This window comes from Ailuropoda melanoleuca, chromosome 7 (assembly GCF_002007445.2).
Source record: "Ailuropoda melanoleuca isolate Jingjing chromosome 7, ASM200744v2, whole genome shotgun sequence".
NCBI lineage: Eukaryota > Metazoa > Chordata > Mammalia > Carnivora > Ursidae > Ailuropoda > Ailuropoda melanoleuca.
In genome coordinates, this window is record NC_048224.1 from 62,387,024 (window position 1) to 62,408,290 (window position 21,267).

At 35.0% G+C, this 21,267-nt stretch overlaps 1 protein-coding gene across 4 annotated transcripts in view; it reads left to right on the forward strand.

Annotated features, from left to right (window-relative positions):
* Window positions 1–575: 575 nt before the first annotated feature.
* Window positions 576–21,267, forward strand: part of IFT88 (intraflagellar transport 88) — a 116,896-nt gene continuing 96,204 nt past the window's right edge. For 2 of the 4 annotated variants that reach the window (XM_034664959.1, XM_034664960.1), the window contains exons 1-7: window positions 576–664; window positions 2,735–2,839; window positions 3,804–3,906; window positions 4,951–5,065; window positions 6,934–7,165; window positions 8,737–8,807; window positions 14,288–14,374. In XM_034664959.1, coding sequence (XP_034520850.1) covers window positions 3,843–3,906; window positions 4,951–5,065; window positions 6,934–7,165; window positions 8,737–8,807; window positions 14,288–14,374 — 569 coding nt within the window. In that variant the 5' untranslated portion in view covers window positions 576–664; window positions 2,735–2,839; window positions 3,804–3,842. Of the gene's footprint in view, window positions 665–2,734; window positions 2,840–3,803; window positions 3,907–4,950; window positions 5,066–6,933; window positions 7,166–8,736; window positions 8,808–14,287; window positions 14,375–21,267 lie in introns of those variants that run through there. The other 2 variants (XR_004626665.1, XM_034664958.1) reach the window with 1 other exon arrangement.

Sequence of the window (21,267 nt, forward strand, 5' to 3'; positions counted from 1 at the left end):
AGTACCCACTGGTAGTAAGTAATAATAATTTTCACTCTTTTATGGGGGCTTCAGTTTTCTTCACCATAAAGTAAAGTTTTCATTTGTCATAGGCTCTGAAGAAAAGATCTACTTTCTTTTGGGGATGATAATGTAATAGCATGGGTCTTTGATTACTTATGTTTAAATCCTGGCTCTATAACTTAACTAGTTGTATGATCTTGGGCTTAATAATTAACTTTCTAAACCTCAGTTTCCCTATCAGTAAAATGAAAATTATGGTAGTATTTATGTCAAATATTATTGGGAGGATTAAATGACATAATTAGGGTAAAGCATTTGGCTCAGTGTTAAATTACACTTGTGCTAAGTAAATCTTTACTTTTATTAACCAAAAAGTGTTATTTTTACTGTTATTAATTATATAATTATTAAAAATAATACACTTGCTCTTTAATGCCATTTATATATTTGTCTTATCTGTAACCTATTCTTATAAAAGCACAAAATGGACAATGTTACAGGTAAATTAAATTTTAATATGTATTACTAGTGCTTGAATGAGTCAGAGTAAACCTGATTTTTCTTTAATAGTCCAGAAGAAAAGATTAGACAATTAGAGAAGAAAGTAAATGAATTGGTAGAAGAAAGCTGTATTGCCAACAGTTGTGGAGACTTAAAATTGGTAAGTTCATGAACTTATAGGATTCGAGATGGTGAAGTGTGTGTCATATGTATCTGCACAAATACAAAGCACATCTCCAGGTATTCCCCACTATCCAGAAGTAGAGCAAACCCTTTCATAAGCCGAAGTGTCATCAATTATCATGAATTTATATTGAAAATTTTTTGAGCGTTCCTAGACCCAAAAACTAACCTTTCTTAGGCTTTTCTGATATCTTGGGACACATCTTGCCAATGGATGCACAGAATAAATCAAAATAAAGCACAGATGCTCACAGACAGTTCAGAGCTCTGCTGGCTTGATGCCGAGATGCTGAGTGTGGCGGTGCTACTCTCGATGCTGGGGGTGTGCCCTGCCTCTGGAAGGGTTTGCTACAAAACCAATGTTGCACACTATTTCAGTTCTTGCCTTTTTTGGTAAAAGCAAAAATCCTCTTCACATTTCTTTCAGTTAGCAAAAACAGGTGCTAATGTAGGTCTTTCATTAAAGCAGAGTGGCGTTATATGAACTTTCAAAAAGTTAGGGATACCTGAATAGAAAAAAAACATAGGGTTTTTTTTGCTGTTGACAGGCCTTAGAGTTTTCACTAAAGCAGTTTTTGAAAACATAGGCAGCTGCTTCATAAAAACTCTCATATCAAAATAGTTGACTGATTTTGTAATTTTTGACATCAGTCATTTCAATAGGAAAACAAATTCGGGTGGAACAGTTGATTAAATTTTGCAGCCTGGTTGACTATTTGATTAGACTCATAGCCTGCTGAAAGGCATAGCTACCATAGTCCACATGCAGTACTAAGGGCTGCTTTCTTATTTAAGCCTCGCTACCCCAAAATATTCTTTCCTAAGTAAGCTGCAAAATCGTGGTTTGCTTTTTGGGAGTCCAACTCTGGTTTTTGTGCTTTTTTTTTTTTTTTTAAAGATTTTATCTATTTGTCAGAGAGAGAGAGAAAGCACGAGCAGAGGGAGCGGCAGGCAGAGGGAGAAGCAGGCTCCCCGTTGAACAAGGAGCCCTATGCGGGACTCCATCCCAGGACCCCAGGATCATGACCTGAGCCGAAAGCAGATGCTTAACCGCCTGAGCCACCCAGCCATCCCTAGTGCTTTTTAAAAAAAAAAATTAAATATTTTCGGGATGCCTGGGTGGCTCAGTAGGTTAAGCGTCTGCCTTCAGCTCACGTTATGATCTCAGGGTCCTGGGATTGAGCCCGGCATAGGGCTCTCCACTTAGTTGCAAGTCTGCTTCTCCCTCACACTCTCCCTCTGTGATCTCTCTCACTCTCTCTCTCAAATAAATAAATAAAATCTTTTTAAAATAAATATTTTCTCTTAATTTGATTTGTTCTCATTACTTTGTCATACCGTATAAATTAATTTCTGTGGCTTAGTTATCACATTAATGAATAGCATTAGAATTGTTCGGTATAAAAGCTACTTTTATTGCTCACAGAACAGGTGCTTTTTTATCTAGCTCTAAAAAAAAAAAAAACTCCCATGTTAAATTAATCTGTCTATGGTTAGTCTCTTGGTGGAAATCAACAAAAGGTTCTTGGCATTCTGAGTAGGTTGTAAGAGCCAAACTAAGTAAACATTTGTTGTACTATTGGATAGCAGTTATCCTTTGACTTTCTGTGGAGCATCCCAGAAACCAAAGAAATCCATCTAAATTTCTATCAGATGAGTTGGAATTAAAATACCCAAAGACTCAGGATTGGATGGGAAAAAGAAGAAAATATGTAGGGTCAAATCTAAATGGTGGTGGAAGGTGTAGTGATAAAGAAACTCGACTTGGGGCTAATAAGTTCTCCATTTTATCACTCATACTTCCTCTTCTTTCTGGAGAGCAGTGGGGGAAACACAATGACATTTATGATGGTGAGTTCCACTTGAAACAAATACTCTGGGTTCTTTTGTTTTCAAGGAGAGTTTATTGTAAGAGCACAGGAGGGCATCCTGGGAATCCAAGAAAGTATAAGGCATCCAACTAAGCTTCGTGCAAATATCTCCCAAATGCATAAAATGCTCATAATGAATGCTTAAAGGAATTTACAAAGTATAAACTTGATTTCAGGCCTTAGAAAAGGCAAAAGATGCGGGAAGAAAAGAGAGAGTCTTGGTGAGACAACGAGAACAAGTTACAACTCCAGAAAATATCAATTTGGATTTAACTTACTCAGTAAGTGTAAAATACCTGTTGAGTAAAATTATTTTGGCTAGGATTTGTAGATTCCAAAAGTTTTTTTTTTCTTTTTTTCTGGCTTTTTTTTCATTTTTAAAAAGACTATTTTCTTTTTTCTTTTTCTTTTTATTTAAATTCAGTTGGCCATTGTAAATCTTATTGGACCTTAGGTGCTCAGAATTCGATTAAGAGAAATCTTTATGAAGTTCATGAGGTACTCTTTGTTCTGTGCAAAGATTTTTTTTTACTTAATTAATTAGTTTTTAATAACTTAGGAAATACCTGAAAACCCACCACCCAATGACTCTATTTCTGGAAGATGGCTAACATTTACACTCTGTTTTTAGTGTGGTTACTTTAATGAGATTCTAATGTGGACTTTTGGTTTGTGATTTTCAAGAACTTCAACTAGGTAAATAATACAATGTTCTGTGAGGGTAGTGAAAAAAACAAAAGCTAATTTCTTACAGAAATGTTTTTGTTCTGAAAAGACACTTGATGTTTATACTGGTGTTTTAAAAGGGTGTATTTTTAGTGGAAGAAGTGTTCATCTGCCAAATAAATGGAAAAAAAGGGCATTTGAAACTTGAATAGGAATTTTTAAATGTACACTCTGGGTAGCTAATATCTTTAAATTCCATGGAATCTTTAGGGAACAATTTCTAATTATTTTTTTTACCTGTAGGAAGATAAGTTTCTATAACTTAGTGACTTAAATTATGATTTTGCATATGGAGAAATACTTTTTACAGTTTTGCATATATAGAAGTACACAAATGAAGCCTTAAGGTATTTCCACATAATGTTTAATTTTTATTTACAAAGAAAATTTGGCCCACTATCTTACTTACTCCTTTTATTACTAGCAACATTAACAATACAAGTTTATTCTCTGAAAAGATTATAGTCAAAAGGGCCTAAAATGGTCATTACATGTGTTTTTGCAATGTTTATTCCTTAGGTTCTTTTCAACTTGGCTAGTCAATATTCAGCTAATGAAATGTATGCTGAAGCACTAAACACATATCAAGTTATAGTGAAAAATAAGATGTTTAGCAATGCAGGTGAGTATATATAGTCAATTTTCCCAGTAAGTGTAGTTCTTTTTTTTCCCTAAAGTTTATATATTTAAGTAATCTCCAATGTGGGGCCCAAGCTCACAATCCCAAGATCAAAAGTTATCAAGAGTCTCATGCTTTTCTGACTGAGCCAGCCAGGCACCCTGAGTATAGTTCTTTTGTAGTGTTAATTTACATTTCCCCACTTTATGTTTCCTTATCATAATCTATGCTTTAAACAAATTTGTGTTTATATGGAAGTGTCCTCCTTAAAGATACTGTTTATATGAAAATCCACAGAAATACAAATGAAGAAATACAGTTGGTGTGGGGTATATTACCTAACAGTAAACAAAAAATGTATTCTGTCGTCACAAGTAGAATGAGCCATTGCAATCCCATCAAACATGCTTTCCCAAGGGGCGCCTGGGTGGCACAGTTGTTTAAGCAGCTGCCTTCGGCTCAGGTCATGATCCGGGGGTCCTGGGATTGAGCCTGGTTTAGGGCTCCCTGTTCAATGGGGAGTCTGCTTCTCTGTCTTACTCTGCCCCTACCCCTCTCTCATGCTGTCTTTTACTTATGCGCTCTCTCTCCCAAGTAAATAAAGTCTTTAAAAAAATGCTTTCCTTATAAACTTATCCCCAAGAGACTATAGTTTATATGTATCATTTATATTGTGTAATTTTTTGGTAGTAGTATTAAAGTTTATCAGAATATCATTTTCTTTAATATATTAAAATGTGTGTAGCATTATTGAATCTAATTTTTAAATCCCATTTTTTTTAGAATAACGCAATTCCAGTTTTATAATGTAAATCACTTGTTTTCTAGCCATATTTTCAGGACCCCATCTGTCTTAAGTTCCATTTCCTTACAGAAGATTAGTGTGTAGATACATGAAATTGTATAACTCATTTAAAGTGAGAATTTTAGGTAGTGTCTGAAGCGTCCTACCTTGAGAGAAGTTTCAAAGAATATGAATTAAGGTCATCTAAAATACAGAAAAAGTGACAAAAATAGAATATTATATATTAATTATTTTTTTATTAGGGAGATTGAAAGTGAATATGGGAAATATTTATTTAAAGCAAAGAAATTATTCCAAAGCCATTAAATTCTACCGAATGGCACTAGATCAAATTCCAAGTGTCCATAAAGAAATGAGGTAAGTTTACATAATGATAACTTGATGAAATCTAAGTGTTGTTTTTCAGAAAAAAGATAACTCTTCTGACCTGTCATCGGTGGGTTGAATGTTTTGAGGTGTTTGTACATGTGAGGTGTTAGATTTATGTTGTATCTGTAGCATTTTGGGGTTTTCCCCCTATTGACTACTTGCACACATTTATATAACGGCAAGTTAAAGGTTAGAGACAAAATATGTAATAATTGAAATAAAACAAAGCTAATTGGCCTGTATAAGGGATAACCTAGCAGGCCATTAGCAGCAAATAAAAGTCACTGCCAAGATAAAATCAAAACAGCAGTCCTTTAGAACTTAACAGACTTTAGAATGTCTTAATTCCTATAGGCTAGAAATTAAAACCACCTTATATTCTTGCTGTAGATTGAGAATGAAATAATTAAGGAAGAGTTTGCATTTGAATCTTAGAAGAGGGCAGAGGAGGAAGAAGCTAGAATATTTTCTATTCATACAATATTTCAAGAGCAGAAACAGTAAATTACCTTATGGTCTGGTAATGACCTTGATATCATAGAAGATTTCCAGGATATTTACTGATTATAATTTTCCCTAGGCTTAGTACAATGCCTTTGTGAAAGTTAATTTATTTGTGAATGCCACCTTTAGTGATCATTTGTTTTTGAATAATGTATCATTGGGAAATATCTAGCTTGTAGGACACAATACCCTCAGGTACTTTTAAATCAGTTGAGGCCAAGATTTTGAGCATTGTAGAAAAAGATAATAATATTAGATAGTTTATGTCAAGTGCTTAATTATCAATAATCAAGAGGTGCTGTAGTTAACTAAGTCGAGGGACTGGTTATTAAGAATAAGAATGGTCAGGAAAGGCTTTATGAAGGAAGTGTACTTGTGATAGGTCACTTATGTGACAAAGGGAGAAGGAGTAATATTCCAAAGAGAAAATTGAGAAGAGTCAAAGAAATAACAGTATTCATGATCTGATCAGAGAATTATGAATAAACGAATTTAGTTAAAACAGGTATTATGTTGAGGAGTGGTTAGAAATAAGATGGGATCACATCTATGATAATGGCCATAATCAAATGACTGAAAATAAGTATTGAAGAGCATGTAGAGAAATTGGAAACCTCATACATTGGGCATATAAAATGGTGCACCCAGTTTGGTAAATAATTTGGCAGTTTTTTAAAAAGTTAAACACAAATTTACCAGTGGACCAGCAATTCCACTACCAGGTATATGCCCAAGAGAAATGAAAACATGCTGTCACAAAGGATTATGTGTGAATGTTCATAGCATTATTCATAATAGCCCCAAAGTGGTAACAATCAAATGTCTGTCATGTAGGGAATGAATAAATAAAATATGGTATATTCATACTGTGGAATACTATTTGGAAATATAAAAGGCTTGGAGTACTGATATATGCTGTAGTATGGAGGAACCTTCAAAAGATTATGCTACTTGAAAGAAAGCAGATATGAAATATATATGACTGCATTTACATGCAATGTCTAGAAAAAGCAAATCCAGAGAGACAGAAAGTAGGTTAATGATTGCCTAGGGTAGAAGATGAGAATGGGGAGTGACTGCCAATGGGCACAGGTTTTCTTTTTAGGGTAATGGAGATGGCTTAAAATAGGAATGTGGTTATAGTTTCACAGCTGTATAGATATAGCAGTGCTCACTGAATTGTATATTTAAAACAAGTGAATTTTATGATATTTAAGTTAAACCTCAATAAAGCTTTAACAAAACAAAATAAAAAGTGGGAAAGAAAAGAAGGAAACCATCTGTGGAATGTCTTGACTACTATACTAAAGAATTGAGACTTTTAAAGCTTATCCATGTTTGTTTTTCTTTAGGATTAAAATCATGCAGAACATTGGTGTTACATTTATAAAAACTGGTCAGTATTCAGATGCCATTAATTCATTTGAGCACATCATGAGTATGGCACCAAATCTGAAGGCAGGTTTCAACCTAATTCTTAGTTACTTTGCTGTTGGAGATCGAGACAAAATGAAGAAGGCATTTCAAAAATTGATTGCTGTTCCATTAGAAATTGATGAAGATGATAAATATATTTCACCAAGTGTGAGTATGAAGAAGCCTGCTGTGTATCCAGCTACTAGTTATCCATGCTTTTCTGTTTCTAGAAATGAAAGAGTTGGGATGGATGACTTTTTACATTTCTCCTAGCCCTATATTAATGTTTTAATTAAATTTAATTAATGTGCTTTTATCGTTTCATTTGTTATTTAAATTATGTTGAGAATGGGACTCTGTTGAAATAGGGCTAGAGATTATAGTTAAAGACTAACTTTACAATTTTAGTGAAAAAAGAGGAAATCTTACAAAATAGAAGATTATATGCCATTCTTTAAGAATAATATCTTGACCAAGGAACCCCTAAAACATTTTTTCCCCACTGGTTTTTTTTCAGTCATTTTTGGACAGAGGAAACTAAAACTATGTATACTAAATAGATCAAAAGTGAAAAGAATTCCTATCCTTATGCATAGAGTGGAGCAAAATGCAAAAGTCATATTTTCAGAGACCTGAGGAGGAAATATTATACAATGTCAAGTGAAAAATCAAGTGAAAAAAAAAAAGATACACACACACCCATACATGAACATAAACTGAAAGGAAATACACCAAAATAGAAATAGTTTCCAGGCAGTGAGATAATTTTTCTTAATACTTTTAAAATATTTTTCAGGTGTTTACATATAAAGTATTGGTATACTGTTATATTATTTCATATTAAGCCAAACCATATGAAATTGCCTTTATTTATAGATCAAAATGGTATAATAGGGGCACCTGGGTGGCTCAGTCGTTAAGCGTCTGCCTTCTGCTCAGGATGTGATCCCGGCATTGTGGGATCAATCCCCGCATCAGGCTCCTCCACTGGGAGCCTGCTTCTTCCTCTCCCACTCCCCCTGCTTGTGTTCCCTCTCTCGCTGGCTGTCTCTCTCTCTCTGTCAAGTAAATAAATAAAATCTTTTTAAAAAAATGGTATAATAATGCCAATTTCATAAATTGAACTTAATACATTTACTTAATAGATTATAAGGGTATTACAGCATAGTGGTTGGCTCCATCACTCAGTACTTACTTTTCTTATGCTTTAGTTCCTTTATACATAATATAAGACTCTAATTATAATAACCTACCTTACAGGGTTGTGAGGATTAAATGAGGTAATGCATGTGAAATGCTTAAAACAATACCTGGAACATAGTAAGTGTTATGTAAATATTAATTGCTATATATTATTTTCATATTGAGAAAAAATATATTATGAAAAAATCTATATTTTTAATAGAGAGTAGAGATATTGATTATTAAGGAATTTGATAATCATTATAACATTTATATTTGAGTTTAGAGTTTATAATATCACACAGTTCTGGGTACCTAGTCCTATTCTATCCAGTCTGACATTTTATCAGTTGCTCAGAATCTCTTTGTTCAAGGAGAATGTCATTGTTAATCAGAAATGAGAAGAAAAGTTCTACTTTATGTAAGGGAAAATAGTTTAGAAAGATTAATTTATTCTCCATTTTATGTAACTGCTTAGTGGTGAGGTTGATTAGAAATCCAAGTTCTTGGTATTTACTTCTTAATTTATCATTTTTTCTTCAATTTTATTTTCCCAGGATGATCCACATACTAACTTAGTGATTGAAGCTATAAAAAATGATCATCTAAGGCAAATGGAACGTGAAAGGTAATATTTTGTGCCTTAGTAACATAGGTTTAATTTTTGTAAAAGAGTTGAATGTATGTTCTGATTACTTCTCTCAAAACTTGTTATATTCAGTATATTTCTCCAATAAGGCTATTATTTCACCATTTCTATACATAGTTACTAGATTCTCTTATTGCCTTGAAGATAATCACTGTCCTCAGGCTGATCCCAATTATTCTTACTTAATAACTCTTACTATTTTCTTGTAATTTGCTTTCCCTCTGCATTTGGTGCAATATTAAAACTTTGCTTATATTACTTTTATTTAAAAAATTATATTTTTATGTATTTTTGCCCAGCTTCCCAATTAAATTTCATCTCCCAAAGACAGAATTGTACTTATTTCTTCCTTCCTCCAATATGGTACCTAGTCTCTGCCAAGTATTGTTTGAAAGTTCTAATATTTACTGTATATATATTAGGAGTATATCACATGATAAAGGGCCCTTAATTATTTTAATTGTGGTAAAATACACATAACATAAAATTTGCCATCATTATGGTGCATAAGACTTCATGGTTTGGTAATGTTATGTGCATTCACATTGTTTTATAACCAGTCTTCAGAAGCCATGTGTATGAGTGTGTGTGAAAGTGTTGGGTCATTTGCTAATTCTGTTTCTTTATTCATTTTTAATTCCAGTGTCATTAAGGTTATATTAATCTCAGGTGTGCAATCCTATACATTAGTCATGATAAGTTTATTCTTAATCCTCTTCACCTATTTCACCCCAGAACTCTGTATCTTCTCAAACTGAAGTTCTGCCCATTGAAAAATTCTCTAGGCCCTGCCCCCAATACCTGGCAACAACCATTCCACTTTCTGTCGCTATGAAATGACTTTATTTACCTCGTGTAAATGGAATTACAGTATTTGTGACTGGCTTATTACATTTATCATAATGTCCTCAAGGTTCATCCATGTTGTGGCATGTGACAGGATTTCCTTCCTTTTTAAGGCTGAATAATATTCCATTATATGAATAGAAGGCCCTTAATTTTTAGAAATTAGTTTAATATTAAAAATACTTCTGGGAAGATGGAGTAGACATAGTTTTCCCCGTTCTTCCCACTAAGTACAAATAAAAACCCTGGAAATTATATATAAAACAAATATAAGAAGAAACATGGAGAGAAAAGGGCAGATCAGCAAGGGACCTCAGGACCTGAGGAACAACATGGCAGTGAGCTCCCCTCCACCCTGATAAGCTATAAAGAGACACCCATACCCCAAAAGTCCAAGTAGGGAATCAGGACTTTAATCTGACAGGCCCTTAATGAGTCCCACCATTCTGTGGTATCAACAGACAGCACATGCGGAGCCTGGAATTCCACTCCATGTGGCAGTAATGAGGCACTCCCCCTCTCTCCTAGTGTCAGAGAAAACAATGGAGAGTCAGAACTTTTTCATCATCATTCAGTGGTAACAAGGCCACCCCACTGTGATGTCAGTAGGGACCATGGCAGAAGCAGGAACTCCTGCCCCACCCAGCAGAAATAAGGACTTCTTCCCACCTTGGTTATTGTCAAAGGAGGTCGTGTGGGGAAGCTAAACATCTATTATTTGATGATAATGAGGTGCTATCTCTTCTTCGCCTGCTGGAGCAGTGTCAAAAAAGCCAGCTGAATAGAAGATTTAAATAAAAATTTGGAGTATTATAATACAGAAATGTCCCAAGTTTTGACCAAGAATACTCATCATACCAAGAACCAGGATGATTTCAAACCAAATGAAAAATCCAATCAATAGACGCCAACACTGACATGACAGAGATGTCAGAATTATCTGACAAATTTTAAAGCAACCATGATAAAAAATGCTTCAACAAGTGATTATGAACATTAGTGGATAGGCTCAACAGGAGAATAAAGGGGATATGGAAAGATTCAGTGAACTGGAATGTGGAAAATGGAAATTACCCAATCTGAATAACAGAGAGAAAATAGAGTAAAAACAGAAATGAACAAAGCCTAAGTGACATCTGGGACAATAACAAAAGATCTATAATTTGTGTCATCAGTGTCTAAGAGAGGAGAAAGAGATTGGACTAAAGAAATAATGGCTGGTGACTCCCCAAATTTGGCAAGAGAAATAAATATACAATACAAGAAACTACATAAATACCAAAGTGAATAAACCCAAGGAAATCCATGTGAAAATACATCATGATTAAACTTCTGAAAATTAAAGACAAAGTCTTGAAAGGAGGCAGTGAAAAACAACCTTAAGGGAAAGCAATTAGAATGATAATGGAAAAGTCTTAATAACCTAAGCTGCCAGATTAATAAACTAGAAAAAGAAAAGAAAAATCAGCCAAAGGAAGAAATAATAAAGAACAGAAATCATTGACATTGAAAAGAAAGAAACATCAGTGAAACATAGAGCTGATTTTTTAAATAGATGAATAAAATGAATAAGCTTATAGCAAAACTGACAAAGAAGAAAGAAGACAGATTGCCGATATCAGGAACAAAACAGGAGATATCACTACAGACTTGGCAAACATCAGAGGGATAATAAGGGAACACTACAAACAACCCTACACCACAAAGTTGATAACTTCGACAAAATGGACCTCTTTCTTGAAAAACACAAATGACCACAACTCACCCAATGTGAAATAGATCATTTGAGTAGCACTGTAAATATTAAAGATATTTAACTTGTAGTTTTAAACCTCCCAAAAAAGAAATCTCCAGGCCCATATGGTTTTACTAGAGAATTCTAGCAGATCTTTAAAAAAGAATTAACATCAATTCTCCACAACTTCTTCCAGAAAATAGTTCATTTTATGAGTCTGGTATTCCCCTGATACCAAAACAAAACAAAGACAATACAAAAAAAGGGGGGGGGGACAATAGATCAATATCTTATAAATATAGATGCAGAAATCCTACAGAAAATACTAGTAAACCAAAAATACAAATGAAATACAAAAGGAATTGTGTACCATGACCAAGTGGGATTTATCCTAGGAATGCAAAATTGGTTTCCTGTGTAAAATCCAATGAGTAATAATAGAGGATATCAATAGAATGCAGGACAAAACCACATCATCATCTCAGTATAAAACAAAATTTTTTTGACAAAATCCAATATGCTTTCATGGTAAACAAACAAAAAACCTCAACAGGCTATGAATAGAAAGGAACTTCCTCAATCTGATAAAGGAATATTTATGAAAAACCCAATTTGACATTCTTAGTGGCAAAAGACTGAATGCTTTCCCCCTTAGAACAGGAACAATATAAGGATATTCTCTGTCACTAATTCGACTTTGCATTTGGGGTCCTACCCATGGAAATTAGGCAAGAAAAGGAAGAAAGAGACATCCAGATTGGAAAGGAAGAAGCAAAATTATCTCTGTTTACAGATCATATAGTCTTGTACGTGGACTATCCTACATAAAATTTTAGAATCCACTAAAAAGCAATCACAACTAATAAGTTCAGCAAGCTTGCAGAGTAAGAGATCGATATATTAAGAATCAATACTTTAGACGTATACTATACACAACCAATGTACTATCCAAAATGAAATTCATAATTACATTTACAAAAGCATAAAAATAATTAGGAATAAGTTTAACAAATGAAATGTAAAACTTATACTCTGAAAGGTATAAAACATTCCTAAAGGATATGCTAAGTAAATGGGAAGACATCACATTTTTATGGATAGGCACTTAATGTTAAGATGGCAGTGCTTCCCAAATTATTTTATAGACACAATGTAATCCATATCAAAATCCCAGTAGTGGTTTTTTAGAAAGTGACAAGTTGATCCTAAAATTCATACAGAAATCCAAGGGATTCAAAATAGCCAAAGCAATGTTGAAAAAGAAGAGCAAAATTGGAGGACTCACACTACAAAACTACACTAAATGTGGTAGTACTTTATGCTAGTAACATAAGGATAGATATAGAAATCATTGGAATGGGATTGAGGGCCCAGAAATAAACTTTTGCATTTATAATTTATAATTAATGATAGTGCCAGGATAATTTGATGGAGAAAAAATAGCCTTTTCAACAAATGGCTCTGGGACAATTGGATATCCTCATGCAAAAGAATGAAGTTGGGCCTCTCTCATACCATACACAGAAATTACTTCAAAATGGATCATAGACCTAACTGTAAGAGCCTAGAACTATGGATTCTTAGGGGGAAAAAACAATATTATTGATCTTGTATTAGGCACTGACTTCTTAGATATGACACCAAAAGCACACTAAAAGCAAAAAAAAATTGTGATGTGGACTTCATCACAATTAAAAACTTTCATTCTTCAAGAGACACTATCAAGAAAGTGAAAAGACAATCCACTGAATGGGAGAAAATATTTGCAAACCATGTATCCAAAATGGGACTTATTTCTCCAATATATAAAGAACTCTTCCAATTCAGTAATAAAAAAGCCAGTTAATAAAATACCAATTAAAAGCATACAAAGGATCTGAATAGATATTTCTTCAAGATAAGTGAATGCCCAATAAGCACATGAAAAGTTGCTTAAGTTAAATACTTAGGAAAATGCAGCTCAGAACCACAATGAAATACCACTTCATACCCCTTTGTATGACTGTAATCAAGAAGGCAGATAATAACAAATGTTGGTGAGGATGCGGAGAAATTGAAATCTTGTATGCTGGTGGCAGGAATGTAAAATGGTATAGCCTGGAAACCAGTTTGAAAGTTCCTCCAAAGGTTCCTCAACAAAGGTTCCTCATACTTAACCCAGCAGTTTCTTTCCTAGGTTTATATCCCAGAGAAATTAGAGCATATGTCCACACAATAGCTTATACACAAATGTTCATAACAGCAGCATTCATAATATCCCAAAAGTGGAAATAACCCAGATACCCACAGCTGATGAATGGATAAATAATATGTGGTCTGTCCATATAATGGAATATTATTTAGCCATAAAAAGAAATCACAGCTATATGCTATAGAACATACAAACCCTGAAAGCATTATGGTGATAAGTGAAAGAAGTCAGTCACAAAAGACTACATATTCTATGATTCCATTTATAGGAAAGGTACAGATTAGACACACCTATGGAGAAAATAGTAATTCAGTTTTACTGTTTGCTGCACACTATTCAGTGGTCATTTTTACCCTTTCCTTTCATGTCCACAGACAGTGCAGGTTATGTAACTTCAGCTGCAGAGCCTTGTGTTTCTACAGAGTTTCTTTCTTCTTCCATTTGTGAGCCTGCTTTGAAAAGAAAAAGATGAGCTGTTGATCCAGAAGGCAGTTATGGCTTTCTAATCCCATTTCCTAGCCATGGTTGTCACCCTGACTTATGGACAGATTTCTAGTGTAGCTGTCCACCATTTAGTAGATGTTCATGGTATGTTAGCTTTGATAGGTAATGTTTATACTTAAAAAAAAAAATCCAAACTCTTTATGCCAAGTTTCTGAATGAAACTTTTTTGTTTGTTTGGTATAGGAAAGCCATGGCAGAAAAATACATCATGACAGCTGCAAAACTCATTGCTCCTGTAATTGAAACATCTTTTGCTGTAGGTTATGATTGGTAAGAGAGAAATTCAGTATAACTTGATGGATATGTTGTTTTCATAATTTATACTTTTATTTGGTTTAAACTTTTATTAGAAAGGTAATTATGAATATTGATTTCTATTTATTGGGCATATAATATTATATGGTAAAAATCAATATAGGACATTCTAAAAGTTCTGTATTTTTCTTATTGCTTATGTCATTTCTTAGATACTAAAGCAAGTGTGGTACCATTTGATATAAGGATACATAATTCCACTGTATAAATCCAACCTGTATCCTCTTTCATTTTACAGTATCTTTTCTCATTTTTTCCTTTTCTACCTTAAGTTTGTCAGTAGTACTAAAACTTTCTATCCTGTGGAATAGCTCTTACACGTAAAGGGGCTATTTTCTCCTGATATAATGCACTTTCTAAGTAGAAGTGGAGAGTTTTATTAGAGTTGGAAAATCTTAGATCTTTTGTTGAATGAGTAGTGAATTTTTTTTTTAAAGATTTTATTTATTTTACAGAGAGACAGCCAGCGAGAGAGGGAACACAAGCAGGGGGAGTGGGAGAGGAAGAAGCAAGCTCATAGCGGAGGAGCCTGATGTGGGGCTCGATCCCACAATGCCAGGATCACGCCCTGAGCCAAAGGCAGATGCCCAACCGCTGTGCCACCCAGGCGCCCCAGTGACTTTTTTTCTTACTTCCACCCAGTACAGGAATCCCCTTTGTGGCATCCCATATAGGTGGCATTTAATTTCTGCTTGGTGTCTTCTGGTTCAACTCATTTGTTTTATTTCTAAACATCTGTAAGGGTAAGAAAAATCTTCTTTGTATTGAACCCAAAATTGCCCCTCATGGAACTTTTTTCTGTGGTCTTTCAAGCAAACAGACTGAGTCTATGACCTCTTCAATATGATACCTTACAGAATTTCAAAAATCCAAGATACATGTACATACATGTACATAGCAAAGTCAAGTACAGAAGAGTTACTATCTTCACTTGCTTGCTTGCTTTCTCCCTTCCTTCCTTCCTTCCTTGTTTTTTTATTGAGATATAATTTACATTATATCAGTTTCAGGTAAACAACATAATGATTCGATATTTGTATATATTGCAAAATGATCACAATTAGTCTAGTTAACATTTGTCACCATACACAGTTAAAAATTTTTTTCTTGGGGCACCTGGGTGGCTCAGTCGTTAAGCGTCTGCCTTCGGCCCAGGGCATGATCCCAGAGTCCTGGGATCGAGCCCCACATCAGGCTCCTCTGCTGGGAGCCTGCTTCTTCCTCTCCCACTCGCCTGCCTGTGTTCCCTCTCTCGCTGGCTGTCTCTCTCTCTGTCAAATAAATAAATAAAATCTTTAAAAAATTTTTTTTTTCTTTTAAGAAAACTTTTAAGATCTATCTTAGCAACTTTCAAACATGCAATGCTGTATTAGTAATCATGATCAGTACACTGTACATTACATCCCATTTTTTATTTATTTTATAACTACAAGTTTGTGCCTTTTGATCCCCTTCATCCATTTTACCCCCTCCCTGCCCCTACTCTTGGCAACAAAGTCTGTTCTCTGTAGCTATGAGCTTGGGTTTTATTTTGTTTTCTTGTTTTCTAGGTACCTTTCATGTTTCTTCTTTCTAGACATAACTTCTGTTTTCTTAACCATATTCTTACTATCTTTCAGATGCTTACCCATTCTGTTTATTCCTTGGAGTCCATTCTATTCCTTGGAATGCATTGTCTCCCTGGTTTAATTTGTACTAGAGGCTTCACAGTGGATCCATGATGTTTTGTTTTTATTGGTATTTCCAGTTGCCTGGCTCTCTTTTTTTGCATTCTTTGCTTCTGTTGCAGACTCAGGTTTTTCTTGGAGTTCTCCCTTACAAAATCTCTCTCTCTGCTTCAGTTTCTATATGATGGTTACCGTCTTGGCCTGGTGTTAAATGTCATCTTGGGGATTACTGTCATTTCTCTCCTGGTTTGTTTAACACTTTATGTTTTCCTTGATTTCATCCTTAATTAACCCATTTAAGATCTTTCTGTGCATGTCTGTAAACATGTAATTCTGTTCTCCTTCCTGATTGGTCATTTATTTTATGAGGTAAAAAACTTAAAATTCTAAGTTGTAACTTTCTTTTAACTTTCTTTTAGAAGTTTAAAGCATTTCTTCATTGTTAGCTAGCGTTGTTGTAGATTAGAAGTCTAATACTAGTCTCATCTTTGTTATTTGTAGGTGACCTTTGTTTTCTTTCTGGTGATTTTTAGAATTTCCTCTGTAGGTATGTTATTCTGAAATTTCATAATGGTATGTTTAAGTTTGTCTTTTTTCTTGTCTTCCCCCTAAGCACTCAATAGACCCCTCAATTTGTACTCTATTTTTTCTTTCAATTTGGGGAAATGGTATTATATTATTTCCTTGATAATTTACTTCCTCCTTCTCTACTTATAAATTTCTATTAATTGGGTTTGGGACTTTCTTGTCATTTTCTTTCTCTATTTTCCATCTCTAGCTTTGCTTTGCTTTCTGGGAAACTTTTTTACTTTCTCATCCAATCCTTCCATTTAATTATTGTGTTCATGCATTTTTATTTTATATTTACAAGAGCACTTTTATTGTCTCTGGTTGTCTGGATAAGGGGAGTCTGTGGGCTTTGCTGCACACACAGTTGTGGTGCTCAGTGATTCCATAAGAGCCCTGGAGGCAGGCACCCTGATTCAGCTGCCTTCTCAGCTCAGCCCCTCACTTGCCATCCCTGAAACCCAGTCTCACTGGATTCAGTGGGTGCAGGAAGCTCTCTCCTCTGTTGCTTTCTTAGTGTCGCTTCCTTTTCTCTGCTTTATAAGCCAGCACTTTCTCATTCTTCCAGAAGTTGTATTTGCTCATGGAGATAGGAATGGGAGATAAATGCATATGTCTGCTGCTGTTTTGAATCAGAAGTTTTGCCAGTTAGTGCCAATAGTGATGGAAGGACTTTCTTCAGAGTTTTTTTCTTTTTTCAGATAAACAGTTCAGTTTCTTTCCTCATTTCAGATATAGTGTGTTTTTCTAGAATGACTGGTTTTCTACCTGACTAGTTGCCTGCCTTGTTTATAAATGAGTCCCTTAAAATGTGCCCCTTTAGGTATACACAGTACTTCACTTGTGTTTTGACCAGTGTTATGGTACAACAGAATCACTGTATCCCTTTTTGTGGGCACCAAACTGTGGTTGTAACCAAAGATTTCCTTGATCTGGGGGCCAGTCACCTCACAATAAATGAACTGTTTATCTTTAATTATGCTGAATAGTATATGTTATTTGTTTTACCATTACTAAATCTAACCTGAATTCTCTTAATGTTTACTAGGCATACATATTAATTTTTAATGTTTTTACCTTTTCAAAAATATGATTATAATTTTGTCTTTGCAACCTAGCAGTTGAGTGAAATTCTGAACATTTATCAAATACCAACCAGTTTGACTGACATTTTCCACTAAATTAATGCTTTAACTTATCAAAAGGCATTTCTTTTGTCATATGAGACTGAAGATCAAGCCAGCCTAGATGGTTCTACTCATGTATCATTTCACTTTTACCTAGGTATATGTTTCTACTTGAATATGTTTCTCTTGTTAAATGATAGCCTTGTATTAGAAAAATGATAGGTTTGGGGCGCCCGGGTGGCACAGTCGTTAAGCGTCTGCCTTCGGCTCAGGGCATGATCCTGGCGTTCTGGGATCGAGCCCCATATCAGGCTCCTCCACTAAGAGCCTGCTTCTTCCTCTTCCACTCCCCTGGCTTGTGTTCCCTCTCTCAATGCCTGTCTCTCTCTGTCTCTCTCTGTCAAATAAATAAATAAAATCTTTTAAAAAAAATGATAGGTTCACTTAAGAAATGTTCACAAACAGCTACCATGAAATATGAAAGTGAATGTATTCATGTTTTTGTTAAAGATAGAGTTCAAGAGATTTTTGGTTTGAATACTGATATAATGAAAGAAGACATCTGAGATGACCCATTCTTTAACTGAGGTTCCAGATTTACCCTCACATATTGTTTTATCCAAGCTCAGCATTTTTCCCCTGTATTTTTTCCAGGTTTATTGAAACATTATTGACATATAATATATGCAGATTTAAGGTGTACAGAGTGGTGGTTGCTATATATATATATATATATATATATATATATATATATATTACAAAACAGTTACCACAGTAACGTTAGTTACACCTCCACCCTCACATAATTACCTTTTTAAAATTCTGCTTGTAAGATTTAAGATTTACTTGTTTAACAACTTGAAAGTATATAATACAGAATTGTTAATTATAGTTAGCATTTTGTATTACATCCCAAAACTTATTTATCTTATTCCTGAAAATCTGTGCCCTTTAACCAACATCTCCCTGTCTCCCCTGCCTCCCACCCCTGGTATCACCATTCTACTCTCTCTTTTTATTTTAGGGTCTACATATGAGTGAGAATATTCAGTGTTTGTCTTTCTCTGTCTGACTTATTTCACATAGCATAATGCCCTTGAAGTCCATCCATGTCTCAAAAGGCAGGATTTCCTTTGTTTTTGTTTTTGTTTTAATTTTTTATTATGTTATGTTAGTCACCACACAGTACAACATTAGTTTTTGATGCAGTGTTCCATGATTCATTGTTTGCATATAACACCCTGTGCTCCATGCAATATGTGCCCTCCTTAATACCCATCACCAGCGTAGCCCAATTCCCCACCCTCCTCCCCTCTAAAACCCTCAGTTTGTTTCCCAAAGTCCATAGTCTCTTGAGGTTTATTCCCCTTTCTGTTTCCCCCCCTTCATTCTTCCCTTCCTTTTCTTACTGATCTCCCTGCTATTCCTTATGTTCCATAAATGAGTGAAACCATATGATAATTGTCTTTCTCTGCTTGACTTATTTCACTTTAGCATAATCTCCTCCATTCCCATCCATTTTGCTGCAGATGTTGGGTAATCGTTCTTTCTGATGGCTGAATAATATTCCATTGTATATATGGACCCAGCGCATTGCTGGGTCATAGGGTAGCTCTATTTTTAACTTTTTGAGGGACCACCACACTGTTTTCCAAAGTGGCTGTACCAACTTGCATTCCCACCAACAGTGTGGGAGGGATCCCCTTTCTCCACATCCTCTCCAACATTTGTTGTTTCCTGCCTTGTCAATTTTTGCCATTCTAACTGGTGTGAGGTGGTATCTCAATGTGGTTTTGATTTGAATTTCCCTGATGGCTAAAGATTTTGAACATTTTTTCATGTGTCTGTTAGCCATTTGTATGTCTTCATTGGAAAAGTGTCTGTTCATATCTTCTGCCCATTTTTTGATTTGATTATGTGTTTCCNTGATTTGTTTATTTGTTTCTCGTGTATTGAGTTTGAGAAGTTCTTTGTAGATCTTGGATACCAGTCCTTTATCTGTAGTGTCCTTTGCAAATATATTCTCCCATTCCGTGGGCTGCCTCTTAGTTTTTTTGACTGTTTCCTTGGCTGTGCAGAAGCTCTTTATCTTGATGAAGTCCCACAAGTTCATTTTTTCTTTTGTTTCTCTTGCCTTTGGAGATGTGTCATGAAAAAAGTTGCTGTGGCCGATGTCAAAGAGGTTGCAGGCTATGTTCTCCTCTATGATTTTGATGGATTCCTGTCTCACATCGAGGTCTTTCATCCATTTGGAGTTTATCTTTGTGTATGGTGTGAGACAGTGGCCAAGTTTCATTCTTTTGCACGTAGCGGTCCAATGTTCCCAGCACCATTTATTGAAGAGACTGTCTTTTTTCCACTGGATGTTTTTTCCTGTTTTATCAAAGATTAGTTGCCCAAAGAGCCGAGGGTCCATTTTGGATTCTTTGTTCTGTTCCATTGGTCTATGTGTCTGTTTTTGTGCCAGTACCATGCTGTCTTTGTGATCACAGCTTTGTAGTATAGCTTGAAATCCGGCAATGTGATGCCCCCCAGCTTTGTTTTTCCTTTTCAACAATTCCTTGATTTGGGGCCTTTTCTGGTTCCACACAAATTTAAGGGCTGTTTGTTCCAGTTCTTTGAAAAATGTCACTGGTATTTTGATCGGGATGGAATTGAAAGTGTAGATTGCTCTGGGTAGCATAGACATTTTAACTGTTTATTCTTCCAATCCATGAGCATGGAATATTTTTCCATCTTTTTGTGTCATCTTCAGTGTCTTTCAAGAGTGATTTGTAGTTTCTACAATATAGATCCTTTACATCTCTTGTTAAGTTAATTCCAAGATAACGTATGATTTTTGGTGCTATTGTAAATGGGATGGATTCCCTAATTTCTCTTTCTTCAGTCTCATTATTCGTGTATAGAAATGCAACTGATTTCTGAGCTTTGATTTTGTATCCTGCCACATTTCTGAATTGCTCTATAAGTTCTAGTAATTTGGGGGTGGATTCTTTTGGGTTTCCATATAGAGTATCATGTCATCTGCGAAGGGAGACATTTTGACTTCTTCTTTGCCAATTTGGATACCTTTTATCCCTTTTGTTGTCTGATTACTGTTGCAAGGACTTCTAGTACTCTGTTGAATAATAGTGGCAAGAGTGGACATCCTCGTCGTGTTCCTGATCTTAAGGGAAAGGCTTTCAGCTTTTCCCCATTGAGAATGATATTCGCTGTAGGCTTTTCATAGATGGCTTTTATGAAATTGAGGAATGTACCCTCTATCCCTACACTCTGAACGGTTTTAATCAGAAAAGGATGCTGTATTTTGTGAAATGCTTTTTCTGCATCAATTGAGAGGATCATATGGTTCTTGAGTCTTTTCTTGTTGATATGATGTATCACACTGATAGATTTGCGAACATTGAACCACCCTTGCATCCCAGGGGTGAACCTGACTTGGTCATGATGGATAATCCTTTTAATGTACTGTTGGATCCTATTAGCT